Below are 21,024 nucleotides of genomic sequence, written 5' to 3' on the forward strand. Positions count from 1 at the left end.
CTGAGCATAACTCTGGTGGCCTGTCAATAGCTCTACTGTTGAGATTAAAAGTCCTGTGCAGCCATAATAAGAAGGCAGACAACTGACATTTTTCTGTCTTAGGGCTAGTGATGAATTTACAGGGAATACTGTCAGACCATGAAGATAATTGTGTTCTTTTCCATAACTTATTTTACAGAGTAATAGTCCTGGTGTTGGTTTAAAAGCAGCTTTAAAATTTGAAACTAATATAGTATCCATTTACCTGGGATTTTTTGTATTTTCATGCTGCTACGTCTATGGATTGCAAGGTGCTTGAAAAATATCAGTAGGAGAATTATTGCTGATATAATCTAGTAATGAGACAAATTCCATTTGCCATTTTAAAAAATGCATACTAGGGACAGCAAGCTATATTTTAATGTTTTTGAAGTGGCTTTAGAGTTCTGAGGAAGAAATATGAGAGGCATTGCCACACAGAGAACACATTATTGAACCATATGCCTAATTGTAGACCGATGCATTTTTGGCAAATAAAACCGGCACTACCAAAAAGAAATCTCTGTTGCCTGAAATATATCCTAGTGTCATATTTTCACTATGAAATGTATAAATGCTAGTAATTTGATTTTTTTGGTGCACTTTCCCCATGCATGTACATTATAATAAAACAGATAAATACCTCCATATTTTGTGTTGCACATCTTATTGCTCAGGGTAAGATTAGGCTATTGAAAGCAATATTGCAAGAAGATTCATTTACCAAAAGGTCTTGGCTGCAATAGGCATCCTCTCAGACAGCATAAGTACACTTTCTCCAGCACCTGTGTCACAGCACCATCCATAGGGACGCAACTGCAATGCAAAACAGCACCAGTTCCTCCCTTTAGCTAATTTACTGATCCAAGTAATTATTTCTTCTAACATCAATGCAGCTTGTTTTCTCTAGGCTGCAAATTGGTGCTATATCCAACTATTTATTGGGTACTGGGATTTCACCAGAACACAGCAACCCTGTCACATATACAGCTTCTTGAACATTGAGGGCAGCTGGGGACAGTGTGGAATAAATAAAATGTGCATGGATTATTATTTAATTATTGATTGATATTATTTCTAATTGTTTCTAATATGCATTTTTTGGAACCGTTGTACTTTAAGTGATCACATGAGATGTGAGCCACTTTGGGCACAATTTTGTGGAAAAGTGGCATACAAATAAGCAGATGATGGTATTGCTGGAGCAAGGCCTCTTTTTTAAAAACTAGCTAGCTAGCTAGCTATCAGAATCAGAACTACTTTTGAAACTGCTCTGTTCTTTTAAATAAAAAACCATCACCGCCATCCTCATGGGAGTGAAGACAGAATGTAAGGTCGGGCAGAATGCCGAAAAAATAAAAAGGGAGACGCCGGCGGGTGAAAGCACGCCTGCGCAGTAGAGGCCAGCGGACGGATCCAGCGGAATCCCCAAGGAATAAAGAGAAAGGCACGCATGCGCTCCATAATAGGCGGGTTCTGGGTAGTTTTGTTGAGGTATCGAGGCGTGCGGGGGAAGAGACTGGCAAAGCGAGTGGGTTGTAATGCGCGCGCATTCGCTCTCATAGTCCCGCCCGTTCTGCGCAAGCGCCCCAATCTAGTTGCAACCACGTGATCGGGAATAGTTCCTCCTCTCTCGCCCCCCTCCTCTTCCCCACCCCCCCGTTTTATTACTTGCAGGCCGTTGGAGGAAGGAGAAATTTTAGGCGGGAAAACCTGCACCTCCTGCCTCGCGCCCCTGCGGCCTACCGCGCGCCGGGAAGCGCCAGGCCACGGCGGATGCGAGTGAGTGGCCTTTGCTCTTCTTCGCGGTTCGTTGAGGCAGCAGGGGCCGGACGGGGTGGGGTGGTGAAGCGGGGCGAGAGGGAGCTGGACGGGGGAGCAGCTGGAAGGGCGCAAAGCCCCTCAGGGGAGGAGTGGAGGCGGGTGGATGGGACGTAGCAGATCCCAAGAGAAGAGGGAGAGACCTCTGGTGGCAGATCCCCAGGTGGGCAGGGGCAGAGCCGGGTGGGAAAGAGGTTGGCAGAGCCGCGCATCCTGCCAGGACCCCTTCAGCGTTTCCTCCCTGGCACTAATGGGCCTCTCCACCGCCATCACCGCCTCTCTTTTCATCGCTCATTATATATAATGCAGTGACTCCGCAGAGCCACGAATAAACAATGCTTGGCGTTTATATAACGCTTTTATTTTCATTGTTCAAAGCGTTTCAGGCATAATTAATCCGTCTCACAGCAGTATAATGGGTAAGCTGTGAACTGATGGTAGTTTTGGTGTGACTTGCAAATATAAAATTCAGGTGGAGAAACACAAGGCAGGGGAGTGAACTAAAAATAAAATAATGGGGGGGGGGGCTAGGTAAGCCCTGCCCAACATAATCGATCACGAGTGTGGCACAGGCACACCATTTGAATAGCAATGGCCATCAACTCTGAAGGGACCTGGGCTGGCCCACTCAAATGTTTTATTGGAGGGGGGCTTAAGGGACCTCAGCCCCTAGTAGTTGGCTCCTATGATCACAGAATTGTAGAGTTGGAAGGGATTCCAGTGGGTCATTAGTCCAATAGTTTTAGAAGGGACACAGCTATAGGGATTATTGTGAGTGTCTGCACTTCAGAATTTACCAGTACACTGGAGGTTTAAACTGTTCTTAAAACACCCAACTTTTCCCAAGTGTCCAAATCTGTTTACACCACCATGTGAAAAGGTGATTTCAAGTGTGCACCTGTGGAAATATATTGGGAAATTGAATATTATTTATTAGATTGTTGTTCTCCAAATGAAGGCAATATGTCCAAACAACATCAAAGTTAAAATACAAACATTTTAACAGTTAAAATTCAGTAGCATATAAGAAATCAAGATACACTCAAGTAGAGTAATGCTCCGTCAAATCTAATGCACACCTCAATTTTCAGAACCCTGAAACCAAAAAAGTATGTGCCATTGAATCTAATGCGCACCTCAGTTTTTGCAACGTAATTTGGCACAAAAAGGTGAGCATTAGATTTGAGTAAATACAGTAGATTTATATTGAATAAAAGTCAAATGAGCTACTATGTTGCAGTAAGTATGTATGAACAAAGTATCTCTGTTCAGCATGCAGCGTACTGTATTTAATACAGTATTTTGTTGTGGCCATTCTAGTGTTTATAAAACTGATTGTTTTGTTTATTGCAGAATTGCACTGAGGAAATAATATAGCAATCTTTCCCAGTTTGCACCTGTATTAGACTTGGTTTTAGTTGCTTTGATTTTATTGATTGTGTGTTTGCCTCCTTGTGCTTCTTTGGGAGGAAGGGCACACTATAAATTTAATAAGTAAATAAATTACTTTTTCACAAACTTTGAAATGGTTATCTTTCAGCATAGACATTTTCAAATTCTTTTTGAATTCCATAATTTGTGAGCCACTACTGTGACTGTTTTCAGTGTAAGGCTGATGTTTACGAAACACTGGTATAGAAAGCAATCCAATGTTTTTGGAAGATGAGAAAATCAGAGCTGGTGGCCTATAATTTTGGTCAATAAAGTATGGCAGGGCAGAGCAATATGTTGCCTACAAAAATTCTTTAACTTTTTGGCAACAATATCTTTGTTGTTGCTTTTCACTGGAATAGCAACCTTTTCCATTTGGAATAAAATAACACTATAGATTATATAGATGTAAATAATTTTTCAGAAATGTGAGTGGAGTTTAAATAATACAGATGTTTCTTTGTGTAGTCTATAGAAAAGCTCAAATAATAGCATGAGCAAATACTTCAACTCTTTGTTGGATTCAAAGTAATTGCTGGGTCCTTTGCCCATATCTTACAGTAATTTTCTCTGTAGGCTTAATCAGTAGTCATCAATGGCCTCTGTACAGAAAACATTTTTATTATGATTTTTATCAGTTGCAGTCCAGGGACAGAAAAGCTCTTAGATCTGTATTTGCTGTATGTTTGCCAGAATCCCTAATTCAAAATAAGGTTTTTACAAAATTTCAAGAATAGGCAGCCCACTATTCTTATGAATATAATTCATACAAAGGAAATTTACAAACAGGGCAGCTCTTTTTTCTAACTGATGTTATTTCTAACTCGTACACACTCCCATCGGGCTATTGGCGTGATCACAAAAGTTCTTGTTTTCCTTCTTCCAGCCAGCAGATCCTTCACCAATCTTTGTTGGATATTGCTGATGCAAAACTGTAATTAGGGAGAGAGGAAAGAATGTTCAGGAATCACTAAAAAAGGTGTGTGTTCTCTACTAAAAGATCTGTGTAATAGAATAAACAAGTGTTTCAAAGCTAGATTTCTTTTCATTCAGAATTCCCCATGATACCCCTCTTCCATTTACCAGACAAAATTCTATGTTCCTAAGAATTCATAATGGAAACACACAAGTTTCACTCCTCATTTGGTGTATGGTTAATGTGAAAACTTGTTTCAGTAGATTGTTAGAAGACAAAGGATTTTTATCTCTTCCAGGATGCTGGGCGCATGTGGCATGCAGAAATGTCACCAAGAGGCTCTGAAAAAGAATCGTGTTTCCCTAGCAAAGCAGCTAGTTTTGAAGGAACTAATGGAACACCTCATAGAAAAGGATGTGATCACTGAAGCAATGATGGAGATGATACAGGTACAATTACTCTTGTCAGCAACTGGAATTAAAAGTTTAATTATCCAAAATTATTGTTGCTGTTTATGCTTCTAAGTGCCACAATTATTCCTGCGTGTCAAATGAGATCAGTAGTATTCAGCAAATAACTAGATAAAACAAATGTCATAGACTAAGACTTGTAATTAGGGATGGGCAGATCAATCTAATTCCAGGCCATTTCCAATGTGTACATTCAGAAGTCCATTCTGTCTGCAATTTTATTTTCAATTCAGTTTTTGGTACGCATCTTAAATATGCATACTTTATATGCTTTGTGCTAAGTTTTTGAAATGGAAAACTATACCACCAAATTGGACAAGTGCAAAAACCAACCCCGTATTAGTCCAAGTGAAATCAGGGTAGTTTGCTTAACAATATGGACTGAGCTAATTCCTTAAGCCTTTTGTCTTGTGATTAGCTTCTTATGTGGTAAGAACTGCCTGCAAGTGACCTTTTTAAGACGGAAAAGGGTTAGTACCCTCTGTTTTCAGATTCAGTGTGCTTCAAAAGACTAAGGCAGGCCTTCTAAGAAAAATATAAAGGGTAGGCTAATAACTTTCAAGGACATTTGTGAGGCTGGGCTAAAGAGCAAGAGAATGAACAGAAATGAGGCACTTGGCTAAGTTCTAAAAGCTCAAAGCTATTGATCCAAGCACCCCTTTTGTCATTTATGTCTCAGTAGCTCCCAAAAGTTAACATTTTAAAACAAGTATTTGCATTACAGAGCATCATGCCTCTTAAAACACTGGGTGCTATTGAAGTATTCCCATTCTATAATCTTCTTCTTGTAGGAGTCCAGCTGTGTTGTTGGATGATGCAGACTTAACCAATAAATTGAAATAATGTAGAATGCTGGAGAAGGAAATAATTTTTCCAGTTCCAAAGCTGTGAGGCAGACTTTTCCAGTAATAAATCACAAACATTTTTATTTCTATGTAATTCTAAAGAACCAATATTTTAATACAAAACTTATGTTAAACTGTAGCATTATGTTTAAATTCCCAGATCAAGGGGATGCCAACTTCTTTGTGTGTGAATCAGTGTTAGAAACTGAGATACGAAAGCTAGGAGCTAAATGGCACCTTAAACCTAGGTTATGGGTGCAATTTATTTAGGCACTCTTTTTTATAACAAGAATACAAAGCTGACAATGAATGAACTGCAGCTAAAATCTTATGTTCATTTTTCACATGGTCTAGTCCTCATCTGAAGACTGCAAAAAACAAAGCCATGCTTCCCCAGCCCCCCCCCCCTAATATTCTTAAGAGGATCTCTTCTCCAGTCTTCAGAGAGTGGCTGGAATTGGGGAGGCAGAAGAAGGTCCTTTCCGTTCACCGTGCAGATTTAATCTGAAATCATAGGCACAGTACTGTACTACGCCCAGAGCTCAGAAACTGCTTGTGCTAATGAAATTCTCTTGTCGCTAAATGTGCCTAGAACAATGGGAGTTTCGAACACTGGTGTGAATAAATGTGTAAAGTGTGATTGTCTGATTCACCCTGAGTAACGTTATGTAGGGGTTTTTTTTGTAGCTGCTCTGTGTTTTGCGTAACATGTCTTGGCTAGGAGTTATGTCTTGGGGATGGCGCATATATGCAAAGAGACATATAACCAAACCAGCCCTCTTGTGAGAAACCTCCCAAAGTCCAGTAAGCAAGGCAGAGAGCTTAAGAGCTCTTTCTGTGCTGGTGCAAAAGGAGCTTTTAAACTCCTTGCCTCATGTGCAATTAATCTGCGGGATTTCAACTGGCCATCTTACAACCATATAGGCTTGAAATCACACAAGTTAATTGCGTGCAAGATGTGATTGTTCTGTGATGTAAAATATTTAATCCTCCCTGTGCAATTTTCTTGGAGGTTTCTGTACAGGGTTGCTATATGGGAGACAAAAGGAGGAAAGAATAGTGAAATTGAATCTATATATATATAATGCAAGTGTCTCTGCGTCCAGTCCGTGTGTCTCTGGGTTTGCGCTACTGCGCATGTGCCCCAGGGACACAGGGATTGGATGGAGAGACATCGGGCAGGGAGCAGCGGCGGCAGTTGAAGCGGGGCGGTTGATTCAGAACGTCGGCGCTCCAGAGGCCAGGGGAGGCCGAGACGGGAGGTCACGCTGCTGCTTCCGCCCCGCTACAACAAGAGCCTGTTGTTGCTGACCCCCTCCTGCCCCGTTGGCCTGCATGGCGCTGCTGCTGCCGCCGCTGGCTCTTAGGGGGTTGGCAGCAGGGGGGACGAGCCCGGCGGAGAGCGAGGGGGATGGGGAAGAGGTGAGGCCGGCTCTGCCCGTGGAAGCCCCGGGCTCTCCTGCTCCCTTCGCCCACACGAGCCCACTGTCATGGAGACATGGCCGGCGGAGAGGCTAGGCGGCAGGAGCACCGGCAGCAAGTCAGCAGCCCCGCAGCGGAGGTGCCTCTTGCGCCGGGGACCCCGGACGGAGGTGGGCAAGGCGCGTGCGTGTGCAGGGGGTCGCTGGCTCCGGGTTTGTCCACCCCCCGACCTCCCGCTAAAGCAGGCTTTGGCAGGGGGCGGGGGCGGGGCAGGCAAGCAGGGCTTCTCCGCTAAAGCGGAGAAACCACTGTTTGCCTCTCCTCCACCCCCCCACCTCCCGCTAAAGCAGGCTTTGGCAGGGGAGTGGGGGGTGGGGCGCCAGCCCCCTCCACATATGGTCTAGCGCCCGTTATTTTAACGGGCTTAAACCACTAGTATATTTATTAAATGTATGTTAACATTTGCATGATTCCATTATTTCAAATTAGGCAGCAATCATATACACACTAAGGAGTTCTAGATATAGGTAGGTAGCCATATTGGTCTGCCGTAGTCGAAACAAAATAATTTTTTCCCCTTCCAGTAGTACCTTAGAGACCAACTAAGTTTGTTCTTGGTATGAGCTTTCGTGTGCATGCACACTTCTTCAGATACTGTACACTGAAACAGAAGTCACCAAACCCTTATATATAGTGAGAGGGTGAGGAGGGGTATTACTCAGAAGGGTGGTGGGAATGGGTGATTGGCTGAAAGGTGTGGTAAACCAGTTGACAACTGTTAATGTTAATGGAAAGATAGAGGACTTTATTCACTTCTTCCTCTACTGCCCACTATATGCCTCAATAAGATCCAGGCTTCTCTCTCTAATCCCGTCGACTATTGCCAGGGACGTTGACTGCATGAAATATCTACTGGTGGATGCCAACCCCTTGGTTTCACGTGGAGTGGCCATCTACATATTACAGGCCCTGAAACTCAGGACCACCTTTTTGGCCAACTTCCCCTAGCCTTAGTCTTATGCACATTCCCAACATGGAGACTGTCGTCACACCTGCTAGTGCTTTTTATTTTTACTTTTATTTTATTTTATTTGTTTTAACCTGTTCGATTTTACTGCCAATTGTTTTAACTGTTGTATTCTCTGTATAATCGTGTCAGGCTACTGCCTGGTCTTTTACTATGTGCTATGGCCATAGGGCTAATGCAATAAATAAATTGAATTGCTTAATGACTGCAATTGATCTTCCAGGAAAAAGCAAGGGATGAGATGGCCAAAAATAGCTTTATCATGTATAATGAGATAAGAATCCAGTGTCTCTATTCAGGCCAGGTCCCCATGGTTTTAAGTTTGGTAATAAGTTGTAATTCAGCAACTTCTCTTTCCAGTCTATATCTGAAATTCTTTTGTAATATTGCAGCTACTTTGAGATCTTGTATAGAATGTCCTTGGAGATTGAAGTGTTCTACTGGTTTCTCTGTCTTGTGATTCCTGATGTCAGAAACTAAGGAGTGAGATTCATCAAACGAGTTGCTTTTGAGTAGATATGTACAGGATTGAACTGCCAGGGTGAGAGCACCTCAAAGCTCCATAGGAACGATGTTGATTCACCTATCCAATTCAGCGATCTTTTAATATTATTTTTTTTCCTGAATTCAGGGCAAGTCTGGAAGTTTTAGCCAAAACATAGAATTCCTGAACCTGCTCCCAAAGAGGGGTCCCAAAGCCTTCTCAGCTTTCTGTGAAGCTTTACAAGAAACCAAACAGCAGCACTTAGTGGAAATGCTCCTGAGCACCATTCCCAGCCATAGCAATGGGAGTGCAAGGGTAAGGAAGGATCAAATAAAAGTGGGGTGAGGGGGACCCCATATTAGTTTAGTGGTCTCCTGCTGTCTTCTCATAGACTCCCTGTCCATGCTCCTGAATACCCTCACTTCTATTTTTGTTGTTATGCTTGGGTGGCACATGATTCCTGTGGTGTTTTACATGATGATTATTTACTGGGGTTGGGTGTGGGGAGGGGGTGTAAATATATTTATACACTTGGCTTGAAATGAATATTCTCAAAAAGAGAACCAAGAATCCTAACTTCAATAGATATACACTTACATGTGTTTTATCTTGTCTGTGCTTTGTGTAAAGACTATCTAGGACAGGGGTCAGCAAACTTTTTCAGCAGGGGGCCGGTCCACTGTCCCTCAGACTTTGTGGGGGTCCCGACTATAATTTTGAAAAAAAAAAAAGAACAATTCCTATGCCCCACAAATAACCCACAGATGCATTTTAAATAAAAGGACACATTCTACTCATGTAAAAACACACTGATTCCCGGACCGTCCGCGGGCCGGATTTAGAAGGCGATTGGGCCGCATCCAGCCCCCGGGCCTTAGTTTGGGGACCCCTGACTAGGATGATTGGCATGTGTGTAGACGCCCTGTAGACAGAAGGTGGTTCTTTTCCTTTACATCTCTGTACTTCTGTTTAATAATGCTGTGTGGACTCTTTCAGCTGAATTCTGGCTATGAGGAAAAGCTGTCATTTCCTCTATCTGAATCAGAAATCTCTCAAAAAAGGCCACGGTGGCAACTTGGTAAGTTTATTTTTGGGAAATGTGACTATTGCAATTGTAATGGCTAAAAACTTGCTTTCGTTGTTTACTAGCATTCTATTTAATCTGACACACAATGAACAAAAGGAAAAAAAATTCTCTTGTGTGGGTTGGAAAATGCATGTTGGTTTTCCAGTATTACCTTTGGTTAAGAAAAGATGAAGCATTTTTGTTAGGAAAGAGCAAGCCTGAAAACGTTTAGCCCCAAGGAGCTATTTTTTAAATATGTGAATAATAAAAGTCAGAGATCAGTGTGCAAGGCTTTTGTAATCCAAAATAGATTCCCCCCTTTGCTTTTGCTATGGCAGCCACATGGTGGTGGTGGTGCTTTATTTGTTTGGAATATTTATATATTCCTTCCTCATAAAGGCTATTTTTAGTAGTAGGATACTATAGGATACTTTGAAAATTGCCAGAATGTGTCCACTGATGAAATGCTATTTTTGCTTGAAATACCTGTTTGATTTCATATATTTTAAGTTTTGATACCCTTGTGGTTTTCTACTCCAGCTTTCTTATCCACATACGTGGAGCCAAGCATAATGTTTAGAAAAGATAGTATATATTAAATCACATAAAGATAGGCAACTTGTGGCCTATTTTTTCAGACCTAGCCTATGAAACAATATTATCTGACCTGATGCAACCTTCAAAATTGTAATGAAAGGTTTCCTGCAATCCATTTATAAGGAAAAATTCCCACTTTAATATTACACTTGTATCTTTGTTTTGGATGTTATGCTCCAAACTGTAATTGCTTGCAGAGGTCCCCAACCTTTTGGGACCTGGGGGCACATTCAGAAATCTAATAAACTGTTGTGAGCACCACAAAATGCCCAATTGGTGGTGCTCAGAAATGAGCCGAACACACATAAAAAACAAAAACAAATAAACAGACAAAAAAGTTGGCTCTTCACATACCACCCCAACAACAAACCCAAAAGCACAATTTTTTATATGAAAAAATGTCCAAAATTGGGAGAGGCAAGAGGCTTTGGGGTGCAATGGGTGGCTTTGGGTGCCATGAGCGCACCATTTTGGGGGCGCAGGTTGCTTGGAAAATAAATGCTGCAAAGGGCTCTTGTATTTTCCTCTTGTTTGACTTGTATCTCATGCATATTGTTCATGGCCAGACTTCTTTGAGGCAAATTGTTTTCTCCCTATATATTTTGAAGGGATAGAGATATATTATAAATAAATTAGATATAAATAAAATTAAAGAGAAGAATGTGCCTGAGATTCACATCTCCATAACAGAAATGCTTAAAACTAGGTGACATGTGTTTTTAATAGAACCTGGCTGGGATGTGTGGCAAATTGTATTTCAGTCCCCAGACTATTGTTTTCAGAATGGTGCTCCTAAGAATACAATATATCAACTATAACATTCTTATATTTTCCATGCAAGAATAATGTTAAACTTTAAAAAGCTGACCTAGTTTTTACATCCAAATTTTATCACTTGGTTTTGGTTGCATCCTGCTGATCTTCTAAATTGCAAACTGTTTTATTATTAACTAGCAACCAGATAAATTATTCAATATATGCGTTTTTTATCCATGACTATTAACAATAGCTATAACACAGAAATAATCACAAAACTATAATTGATTGCCATTAGTCATTATATTTGGCAGGTTGCACAGGGCAAGGTGCCTAGACTTGAGCAAGTCATAGCAGTTTAACTTATTTATTAACCAGCTATGGCGAACTAGTGGCCCTCCAGATGTTATTAGGGTCCAGCTCCCATCAACCCCAGCCAACATTGGTTATTGTCACAGAGAATGGGTGTTGTAATCCAATAACATTTGGTGGGTTTTTCTAAAACGGGGCTCTCTCTGTGTTTCACTGGTAGCCTCAACCCTTTCTCTCCTTGATACAGTCCCAACAAATGCCTATTTGAAGTTGCTACTTCCACTTCAAAGAAATGCCCCAATGGTGTCAATGGGGGCTTCCCTTGAAATGTAGAAAGCAGCACCAGAGAGGCTGTTTTTGTTAGCACCATAGTAGGGAGAGAATTAGAGAATTGTAGAGATGGAAGGGACCACTAGGACCACCTAGTCTAACCCCTGCAGTGTTGGAGTATTTTGCCCAATGTGGGGCTTGAACCAACAACCCTGAGATTAAAGAGCCTCATGCTCTACCAACTGAACTATCCCTCAGAGCTAGAAAGTAAATTTACCTACTCCATCTCCACAGCCATGAGGCTTCTGCAGCTCCCCTGCAAATGCACACTAATTACATTCATACACTTTATATCAAGTCTGATTTAACCCTGAGATTCTCCCCACTTAATTAATATACACACATGTTCTAAATATCAAAAAAGTGGTGTTTTTAAAAGCTACATAAACATGCACATGATTTGCAATCATTTTGATCTCTTTACTGTAACTGGGAAGTCCATTGTGGACTTACTCCTCCAGCACTTAAAAATTTGGCGTGTTACATTATTAATCTGGTATCCCTAAATAGTTGTAAATGCCAAGTTTACACCTGCAGAGAAGTTACTTTGTTGCTGAGCCACTTACATTTTGGTTGTTGGCCTGTGTTGGCAGAACCAATGGAGCATTCCTTGGATAATGGAGATGGTCCTCACTATCCTCAGGTGAAGCTATGCACCCCAGAATTCTATCATGAGCATGAGCACATGGTAAGTATCCTGAAGGGTGGAAGTTGAGGGTCCCCCCGCCCAACAAGCTTTGGATGCTTTTATTGGTAATCTGCAGAAAGCCAGCTTCAAAATGTGAAATAAATGCCTGTTCAGGGGATGACATGTTTTTTACTTTTGCATGCAGTTCTAAAAACATGATCCATCTTAAAGTGAAAAATAGAGACAGGTGGTTTAATAAGTTTTATTTTGATGTGTGCTTCTCTTTTAGATACTTGTATTTTCTTCCCAAAGCCACTTACATATTTTCCTAGGAGCTTATGCCATTTTGGACTTCAGTTGATTCTGAGTCCAGTTCTTAAAGTGTAATAGCATGAGTTCCATTGCAGTCATTTTATTCAAGTATCCTTCCCTTACAGTCTCTGCCAGGCGTTCTCTTCTCACTGGTGCTTCTACCAGACTGGGACATTTTTTTCTAGTTCCTTAGGCAACACAATAAAGTTCTTTTAAAATCATCATTAAATTTCTAAATGGAAATCCTGTACACTGATAGAAACAAATATGAAATTGTTTGAGCGTTAGAATGAAATCTTACATTGCTGGGATTTTTCTGGCCATTAGCCTATAAATCCTTTTAAACTACAGTGTTTTTTCTGCTATAAATGTAAGGTGTCCTCTCCTTTTGTGTTTATTTGTGTAGGTATGGAACAGGATTCTGACTGTCATGAATATGTATCTTGTGATTTTGCTGTTTTACATAATATACCAGTAATCTGGATCCATCAGGTTACCTGTTTTTCATAGGCATACAGGATGAAATCACACCCACGGGGCTTGGCGCTGATACTTAGCAACGTGCATTTTAGCAATGAGACAGACCTAGAGTTCCGTTCTGGTGGCAATGTTGACCAAGCTGCCCTAGAAATGCTCTTCAGACATCTTGGGTACCAAGTGATGGTACGGCATGATCAGACTGCACAGGTGAGCCCTGAGAATGGAACAAGCATGATGAATGTCTGTGTCCTGGAAGTCATTTTTTATAATTAGCTCCTCACAATAATTTGGGTAACTGACATCATTTCTAATGTGAATCTGGGTATACTGGAGCAATCAATTTATGTATACTAAGGATTGTATTTCCATGTAGAATTTTTATCTCTACTACTATCTAGATAGCATAATTTACTGTATTTTTATTAAGTACTTTAGTTCAGTCTCACAATTTTATTAGCAAATTCATTTATTTTAACGCATTTCACTTACGTTACTCTCACACACGTTCAATAAAAATCTACAGAAAATTGCTTAGTGCAATAACTTTGTTATAGTGATTAAATAACTTTGGTCCCCCAGAATTGTAGAGGCTGGGCACAGCAACCAGAAGTTTCTCTCAGCCTTTGCCTAGACAGCCAGACAGCTTGGGCTGTTTCTGCCATCAGGAATGTTCTGCTTCCTACTCTGGAGTTAGTGGATGTGGTTAGTGGAGGCCCCAGGAAGACTGGCTGGCTGGTTACAGAATTTTAGAAATTACTATCTCAGAATGCTTGGATTAAACAGAATATAAAATCTTAAAATTCTCTGGAAATTGGGCCCATGTTCAACCATTTTTGATAATTAATAAGCCCTCTTTGGCTCCCCATTAAGCTTGTTATTGGTACATGACTTTGCTCTGTTAATTGTACATTTTCCACTTCTCTGGTATTTGCAGTTTCAGGGATTGCTGATTCTAGTTATCTCTTTTCTCAGGAAATGCATAAGGAGTTGGAAAACTTTTCAAAGCTTCCAGTTCACCGAGATGTAGATTCCTGCATAGTATCACTTCTCTCACATGGCATAGAGGGTGGGGTCTATGGAGTGGATGGCAAACTGCTTCAGGTAATTTACCTTTGTGGATTCCTCCTTTGTGTAGGGCATGGTCATCTAAGGATGATGAAATTGGCAACCAGCTACTGGCAAATAAAGTTATAATGGATTCTGGCCTGAAGCAGAAATGAAGGTATTTCTAGAAGTTGGAGAGCAATTAATGGCGACATAGAGGAGCAGAGTGTATATTTGAATGATATTTAGAATATTGTGATTGCTTGCCTATTTCATTGCCACCCTTCAATATAAATATTCTCATGATGATTTACAGAATAACATATATAACAATTTAAAACCATGATTCAGATAAAACTGATTTAGCAGTTTTTTCTAACAAATGTTTACTGTGGGTTTTTTTCCAGTTGCAGGAGATTTTCAGGCTCTTTGATAACGCAAACTGCCCTAGGCTTCAGAATAAGCCCAAAATGTTCTTCATTCAAGCATGCCGGGGAGGTACGTAACCCAAGGGGAAGGGTGTGGGGGTATGGGGGTGGGGTTACCTGTGCTTCACAAACATTCTCCATTCTACACAGCTTGCGCTCAACTCTCCTCTTTGCTTCTCTCAGGTATAAGCGGAACCCACATTCACCTCCCTGCCTTGCTGTTGCCACTACCTCTCTCTGTAAGTGCTTCTCACACTGCATGGCATGTGGTCAGCAGATTGCAGACCCTGCAGCACCGTGAAAAAGGGGAGCTTTGTAATAATTCCCATATCTTGCATGTGTGGTGTGGGGCGGTTAGCCACACTAATCATAACCCAGCATGGAGATTTTATCTGCATCCTGGAACTTTATCACAGTTTCTCTTTGGTCTGGACTATAGATTTCCGTATCTTTTCTGGATTTGGGGGAAATGAAAAAAGCAGCAGTCTGAGGGCCAGTAACCCATCTTCCATAACACCAATCTTCTGTAAAACAAGCACTATGAATTCCTTTGAAGAGAGATTCCATTGAAAAACTCTTTTATGAAGTTCCTTAAAATCAGATGCGGAACAGGGTCTTCAGCTGCATTTAGACCATGTACAAGAAAATTTAGACATTCAAAGCTTAATCTCACCATCTTCAGTGACATAATCCTTCATGGAAGAAACTCTTAAGTCCATTGAAAGGAATTTTGGAAGAAAACTACCAATAAACACAAGAGGGGCATAAGCTTCTTGGCATAAACTTGCTAGCACATCTTTCAATTATACTATGTTTTAAGAGACTTGTATAGGAGATGATGGGAGATTCACAAAACAGGTCACTTTCTTTAGACATTTGAGGCTATGCTGGAACATAAGCCTACAAGAAATGTAGCATTACTTCCCAGTAATATTACTAATTCAAGCACAGAACCTTAATGAATCCTCCCCTTCAGCGAAGAAAAAGCTCCCAGAGTGGCTTCCAGTTCTTAAATGTAATAAAGCTAACATGTACACGCACCACAACTTTTCTACCTTGCTCCAAGCTCGTGCTCTTCTTTCTTAATTGCCTCCCTCACACCTTTATTTCCCTCACCGCCTGCCCTGCCAGCAAATGTCACTACAAGTGCCTCTGGGGCTAATGTTCTCCCAGTTGTTTTTCTGGTCTGAGAGAGAAGGAAGAGGGGTCAGTTTGCTCTTGATGCTCCTCCTGTCTTTTAAAACACCACTCTGCTCGACTTTGACCTGCTCAAATTATGCAAGAAGCGATCTCAGAATGGTGTATTCAATGGGACTGAGACATCCAGAAGTGGGATTTAGGCCTTTCAAGTTAACAATCACATTTCCAACTGGATTATCTGTCTTTAAGCAATTCTTAACATAGAAGCTTAAGTTCTTCCAAAATTCAGTTCTGATGCCTCTGCCTGGTGGCTTCAGCAAGCATTTCCAAACTGAATAAGCCCGTCTGGATGGGCTAAACCAAATGGAGCTTTTGCAACGTATTTGTGCTCAATGCAGGCCTAGTTTTTTTTTTTAAAAAAAAAAAATATAGACACTATAAAACCATTATGACCTGGAGATCCTTTGAACAGTATGCTTGGAGTGCATATATAGACTATATAGTCCAACTCCAACTTTTGAAGAGAAAATTGTTTGAAGAAGTGAACGTTTCAGCTGATAAGAGAAGTAATAAAAAATGGAAGCCATTCCTTTTCATCCAGTCAAAAGTTATAGTCCTCCTTCATGCTTTTATATTTTCCTTTTCAGTCTTTACCTTGATAGTGAAAAAACAACACTCAGGTTTTATTCTAAGAAACAAATGGAAAATTTATAGTATCCCATGCTCATGAAGCTACCTTGAAGGTTCTGTCTGCCAGCCTCATACCTACCAAATTAAATTTCTTCTAAGCAGAAACACTGTGGTCACTTATAGAAAATTCAAGGTGCAGTTTTGCTAAATTTTGCTTAAACCTGAGTAGAGATCACTTTGATACAAGAGACTCAGGGCTATTCAGATGAGCTTTAAAGCAGCAAAATTGAAAGAAATTAGTGTCTCAAAAATAAAGCAGAATTTCTGATCTTGAAGCAAGTTTTGGGCAGCAGCTTACCGTTTGGCAGTTTAATCCAATTTTGCAAGCTCACTGCTGGTGGAATAAATTGTGAAAATACTTTGCAAGCATTACTTAATCAAACTTCATTTTACTGGACATCATTGGAAACTAGCTTGAGGGTGTCACTTGAAATTGTTTCTCCTGAGTCAGATCTTCCCTTCTCGCCATGCTTTTGCTAAATGATGATGATTTGAAGTTTTAAATATCAAAAGTCAAAGTGGCTAATGCCTGTATATCTTACTAGACATGTTGGTGATGCTGCTCGAGAGCAAAAATATCTGTTCTCAGTCTTTCTTAAAATGGTTTTGTGTGTCCGATTTATTTGTTGGTGGATGCTTGATGTTTTCAAAAGTTGTAATGCAATCCAAGAAGATTGTGCTGTTTGAAACCAGGCAGTTTTCATTCAAGTCTTATCTAAAAAATGATCAAGGGCTCTGTCCTACATTTTTCGCATTCCTTTTATCACCTCCAACCTATGTATACACATCTTTTGTACAGTTTAAGATGTATGGTGATTACAGAGGGAAAGCAGCTGGTACAATCTTTCCAAGATTTGTAAATACTTTCTCTTCAAATTTTCTTCCCAGATTTGCTTCGCCTCAGGTTTATACCCTTACTTAAATATGCTTAATATTACTTAATAACCTTAGTGTTTCTTTTCTTTTTTTCCTTGCTCTTCCTGAATATGTTGCTTTTTCCTATTTACTCTGGCAAGATGTAGAAAGAACAAAGTGTCTGTAACACTTTAAAGGCTTAATAAACTAATTGTGACATAAACTTTGTTAGGCTGGAGTCCACTGCATCAAGTGCATGAAGTATTCTCAGTTGGTTAGTCTTTGCCAATGGGGGTATAATCAATGGGATTTTCCTCTTCTATGGCAGGTGATTTTCCAGGGGCTGATGGGGAAAGGGAAAGCTAAGGTGAAAACAGTTGGGATTCTTAAATCAGCCTGGCATACACATGACTACTTTGGACAAGAGTTCCCAGACTTAACCCCATGGGTACCAGGGGAGTGGTACCAATGCTCTTTGATAATTTAATTACTGCAAGGTAGATAAGTGGCTAATAAGACTATTGTAGGCAAATTTGGTCATTGTTGCCAAAAGTAAAGAGGTCGGGGAATGTAAATGATGCCCAATAGTAAACCCTACTAATGGAACATATAACTAAAAATGTACCTTTAGAAAATATGCTTGGCGGAGGTGAGTGAAATTCCTGCCTTCTTGTTTTCTCTCTATTAGATGAGACAGACCGTGGAGTGGACCTGATAGATGGGAATGAGCGTGCTGACTCCCCAGGTTGCGAAGAAAGTGATGCCAACAAGAAAGAGAATCCCAAGCTGCGTCTTCCCACTTGCTCTGATATGATATGTGGCTATGCTTGTCTGAGAGGTATCTTGGATAGTATCATAAAGGTCTTTGTGTTACGTTATTTTAATGAACTGCTCAAGGGTGGTTTTACACCTTTGAACTGAGCTGCTGTTAGTGGATCATCTTGCACTTGTACCTCTTTTTCTACTTTGCATTGACTTTACTTACTTACTTACTTACAGGCACAGCTGCTATGAGAAACACCAAACGTGGGTCCTGGTATGTAGAGGCTCTGACCTCTGTGTTTGCTGAAGATTCCAGAAATACGCATGTGGCTGACATGCTTGTAAAGGTGAGCTGGGATGCTGTGCTTCACTCTTGCTTCTCAACTAACTTCTAGAAGGTTCTGTACTCTTGAGATACATTCTTGTTTAACTTTTGTTGGACCTCCTGTAGCATTACTGTCCCCTTTTGGCGCCTCTGGAAAGCAAAGTGCAACTTCTGCAGACAGAAATTTGATATAATTTAGGGGTGTGCAAGATAGGGTACAGTTCTGATCCTACATTGTCTTGGTAAGCAGGTAACTTCGGCTTGGACTACCCAAGGCATGACTAATGAGAATATAAACAAACCACTGTAACTTGTGTTTTGACAGAAATTGATGAAATTTGTAGGCATAGTTTCTCTTTCTGAGTGAAATCTGCCACTCTTCAGATAAATAGGTACAGGTGTTATTCTGTGCTACATGCCTTTTAAAATGATTTAAAAAAAAAAAAAGGGATGTGTATAGGTGCTATTTGCAGAATTAAATTTGCAGGCATGGGTACCTTCTGAGGGGATGAAACTCCCAAATTTCAAACAGATATATGAAGGAGAAGGGTTGTAAAAGGGTAATTTTCTTCCCTTCCCTTCCCTTCCCTGATTCAGGCCTGATTCAGTTTGTGCTTTGTCCAAAACAGATTTGCATGCCTAGTTTGATTCTTCAATTGGATATCCCCAGAACTGGAGTAAACAAATATCCTGTCTGGTTTGAATTTCAGTAGAGCATCTGAACCAAGATAAAAAAATAATATTTTTATTCAAAAATAAATACTATTTTAAATTTCTAAACCTTTCTTTTGCCTTTTGTTACCTTTTCATTTAGGTGAATGGAATGATCAAGCATCGAGAAGGTCATGCCCCAGGCACTGAGTTCCACCGCTGTAAGGAGATGTCAGAGTATTGTAGCACTCTTTGCCAGGACCTTTACTTGTTCCCAGGAATTAACTCTATCATCTAAGGGGGCCACTGCCACTAAGGCCAAAGTCCATGAAATACTCTGTGCCATAGGATGACCTCCTGTAGAGGTCTAAGGGCTACTCTTCCCTTACAGCATTTCATATGGAAGGTAGGGGGCGTTAAGCTGTCCTGTTTAGGAAGCGGTTGACTGATGAACATAAGATACTTGTTCTGCTGTTTCTAACAGTTTTTCTGATTTTATTGGGAATTTCATATGTTATCAGACATTATGACCTATGGAAATTACCATATAAACGTCTTTAACTTGATCATGCCTGGCTAAGCCAGCTTTCTTATTCATTGTGCAAATTTCTCTAATATCACTTTTTCAGACAGACTTTGGCAACTTGTTGATGCTTGCCATCCAGTTCAGGGTTTATAAGTGTAGTATTGTGTTCATGTGCCAACATTGAGGTTGATGGGGAGCACCTAGGTAGCGAGTAATTTATCACAAACAGGAGTGTGAGAAATAGCATTCATAAAGCTTTTATAAAACAAAAACCAAAAGCATGCTTTATAAATTGAATTTTGTTTTAAGACAAATTTGTGGGCAGCTAAGCAAATTTGGCGAAACAACTAGCTAAACTGAAGAGGAATCCTCTAAATAAATGAAGGACATGCAGACTAATAAAGACAGTTTGGAATAGTTAGGTTAATGCTAAAGTCATTTTATATCTTTCACCCCCCCCCAAAAAATGAATACACATGCAATTTCTATTTTGCTAAAAAGACACCCCCCCCAAATCTGTTCTGCTTATTTTCTCAAAGAAGTTGATAATTATTAGCACAGACTCACACCAGGACTTGGAAACAATTGAAACAGGTTTTCCTTTCCACAAGGTGTTTCTAATTATATAACAAGTTTGTATTTTTGACTTCTATTGTTGCTATTTCCATTATTCTCAATGGTAGCATACCATGTGATGACTATTGTAGACATGTCATTTTATTAGGAGATGTTTGCCTACACCGTATTTGCCTATATTTTCTGCCCACCCATCCCATGATTCCCTATTCATTGTGGGTGAAATGGATCCTCATGAGCAGAGGCATGGCTATAAGCCCCGCTCTACTCAGATGCTACACGTGGCTTTTTAAGGGCAAGTCTACAACATTGGCAGAGTTAGGGAAATCATCTCTGCATGCACATTTGCTTTGCTCCTCCCATTGTGTGAGCAAACAATTCAGGAAGTCTTCAGTTAATTATGCATTCTTTTCTCCAGTACTGTAACGGCCCCCTTTTGCGGGACCTGCCATTTTAAGAAACTCACTTGCAAAATGAGGACAATCCTCAAGAGCCAGTCTTATTTTTATGTGCAAATGTATACTCCCAGTGGTGCAACAGTCCTGGCACCCAATTGCCACAGGTGGTTAAAAGCCTGGGCTTAAAACTGGTGCTTATGTTTGCTGCAGAGGACAGGAAATACGCTCTATTTCCTCTCACCCACCACTTTTTTTTTTAAAGTTGCATGCCACACCTAAATTTTGCAGTTACATTCTTGTATATGCTTTAAAAAAATGTTATTGTTGCCTTTTGGCATCCTAATAACCCTGCAGCCAAGGACTGTATGCTTAAACCAGCTGCCCTTTCACCTTGATCAGCCTTTATCATTCTCTTTTGCCTAAGATTTTGAAAAAAATATTTTTATAGGATTTTGATATATATATATATATTTAAAAACAAACATAATGGTTAGGAAAATAACATGAGGCAGAATAATCTAACAAGAGGCCAGAAGCTTAGAGGGTCCTCTTGTCCTGCCCTAGTGCAGTTGAACTTTGTACTACACCTGTTGAGCAGTAGCCATTTCGGGGCCAGTGAACATCTCAGGATGACAACTCAAAGGTTCTTTCCTCTGGGTGAAAATAGAAAAAAACATGGGAGTCCTCTCTGGAAATTGGTGCTTGATAACTGTG

General features: G+C 40.4%; 1 protein-coding gene across 3 annotated transcripts; it reads left to right on the plus strand.

Annotated features, from left to right (window-relative positions):
* The first annotated feature begins 1,660 nt into the window (after positions 1–1,660).
* CASP2 (caspase 2) lies at positions 1,661–19,791 on the plus strand. Of its 3 annotated transcripts, none has more exons than XM_033173182.1 (11): positions 1,661–1,800; positions 4,485–4,635; positions 8,582–8,749; positions 9,431–9,512; positions 12,089–12,183; positions 12,946–13,122; positions 13,888–14,016; positions 14,367–14,457; positions 17,761–17,910; positions 18,072–18,181; positions 18,974–19,791. In XM_033173182.1, exons 2-11 carry the CDS (start codon positions 4,486–4,488, stop codon positions 19,106–19,108), a joined length of 1,287 nt encoding a protein of 428 aa, XP_033029073.1. In that variant the 5' UTR covers positions 1,661–1,800; position 4,485; the 3' UTR covers positions 19,109–19,791. The 3 variants fall into 3 exon arrangements, 2 of the variants coding, with proteins under 2 accessions (XP_033029073.1, XP_033029072.1); XR_004428024.1 differs by lacking the exon at positions 18,974–19,791 and adding an exon at positions 14,571–14,626 and having other exon boundaries at positions 1,662–1,800; XM_033173181.1 differs by lacking the exon at positions 1,661–1,800 and adding an exon at positions 4,160–4,248 and having other exon boundaries at positions 4,483–4,635.
* Positions 19,792–21,024: the final 1,233 nt, after the last annotated feature.

This window comes from Lacerta agilis, chromosome 16 (genome assembly GCF_009819535.1).
Source record: "Lacerta agilis isolate rLacAgi1 chromosome 16, rLacAgi1.pri, whole genome shotgun sequence".
NCBI lineage: Eukaryota > Metazoa > Chordata > Lepidosauria > Squamata > Lacertidae > Lacerta > Lacerta agilis.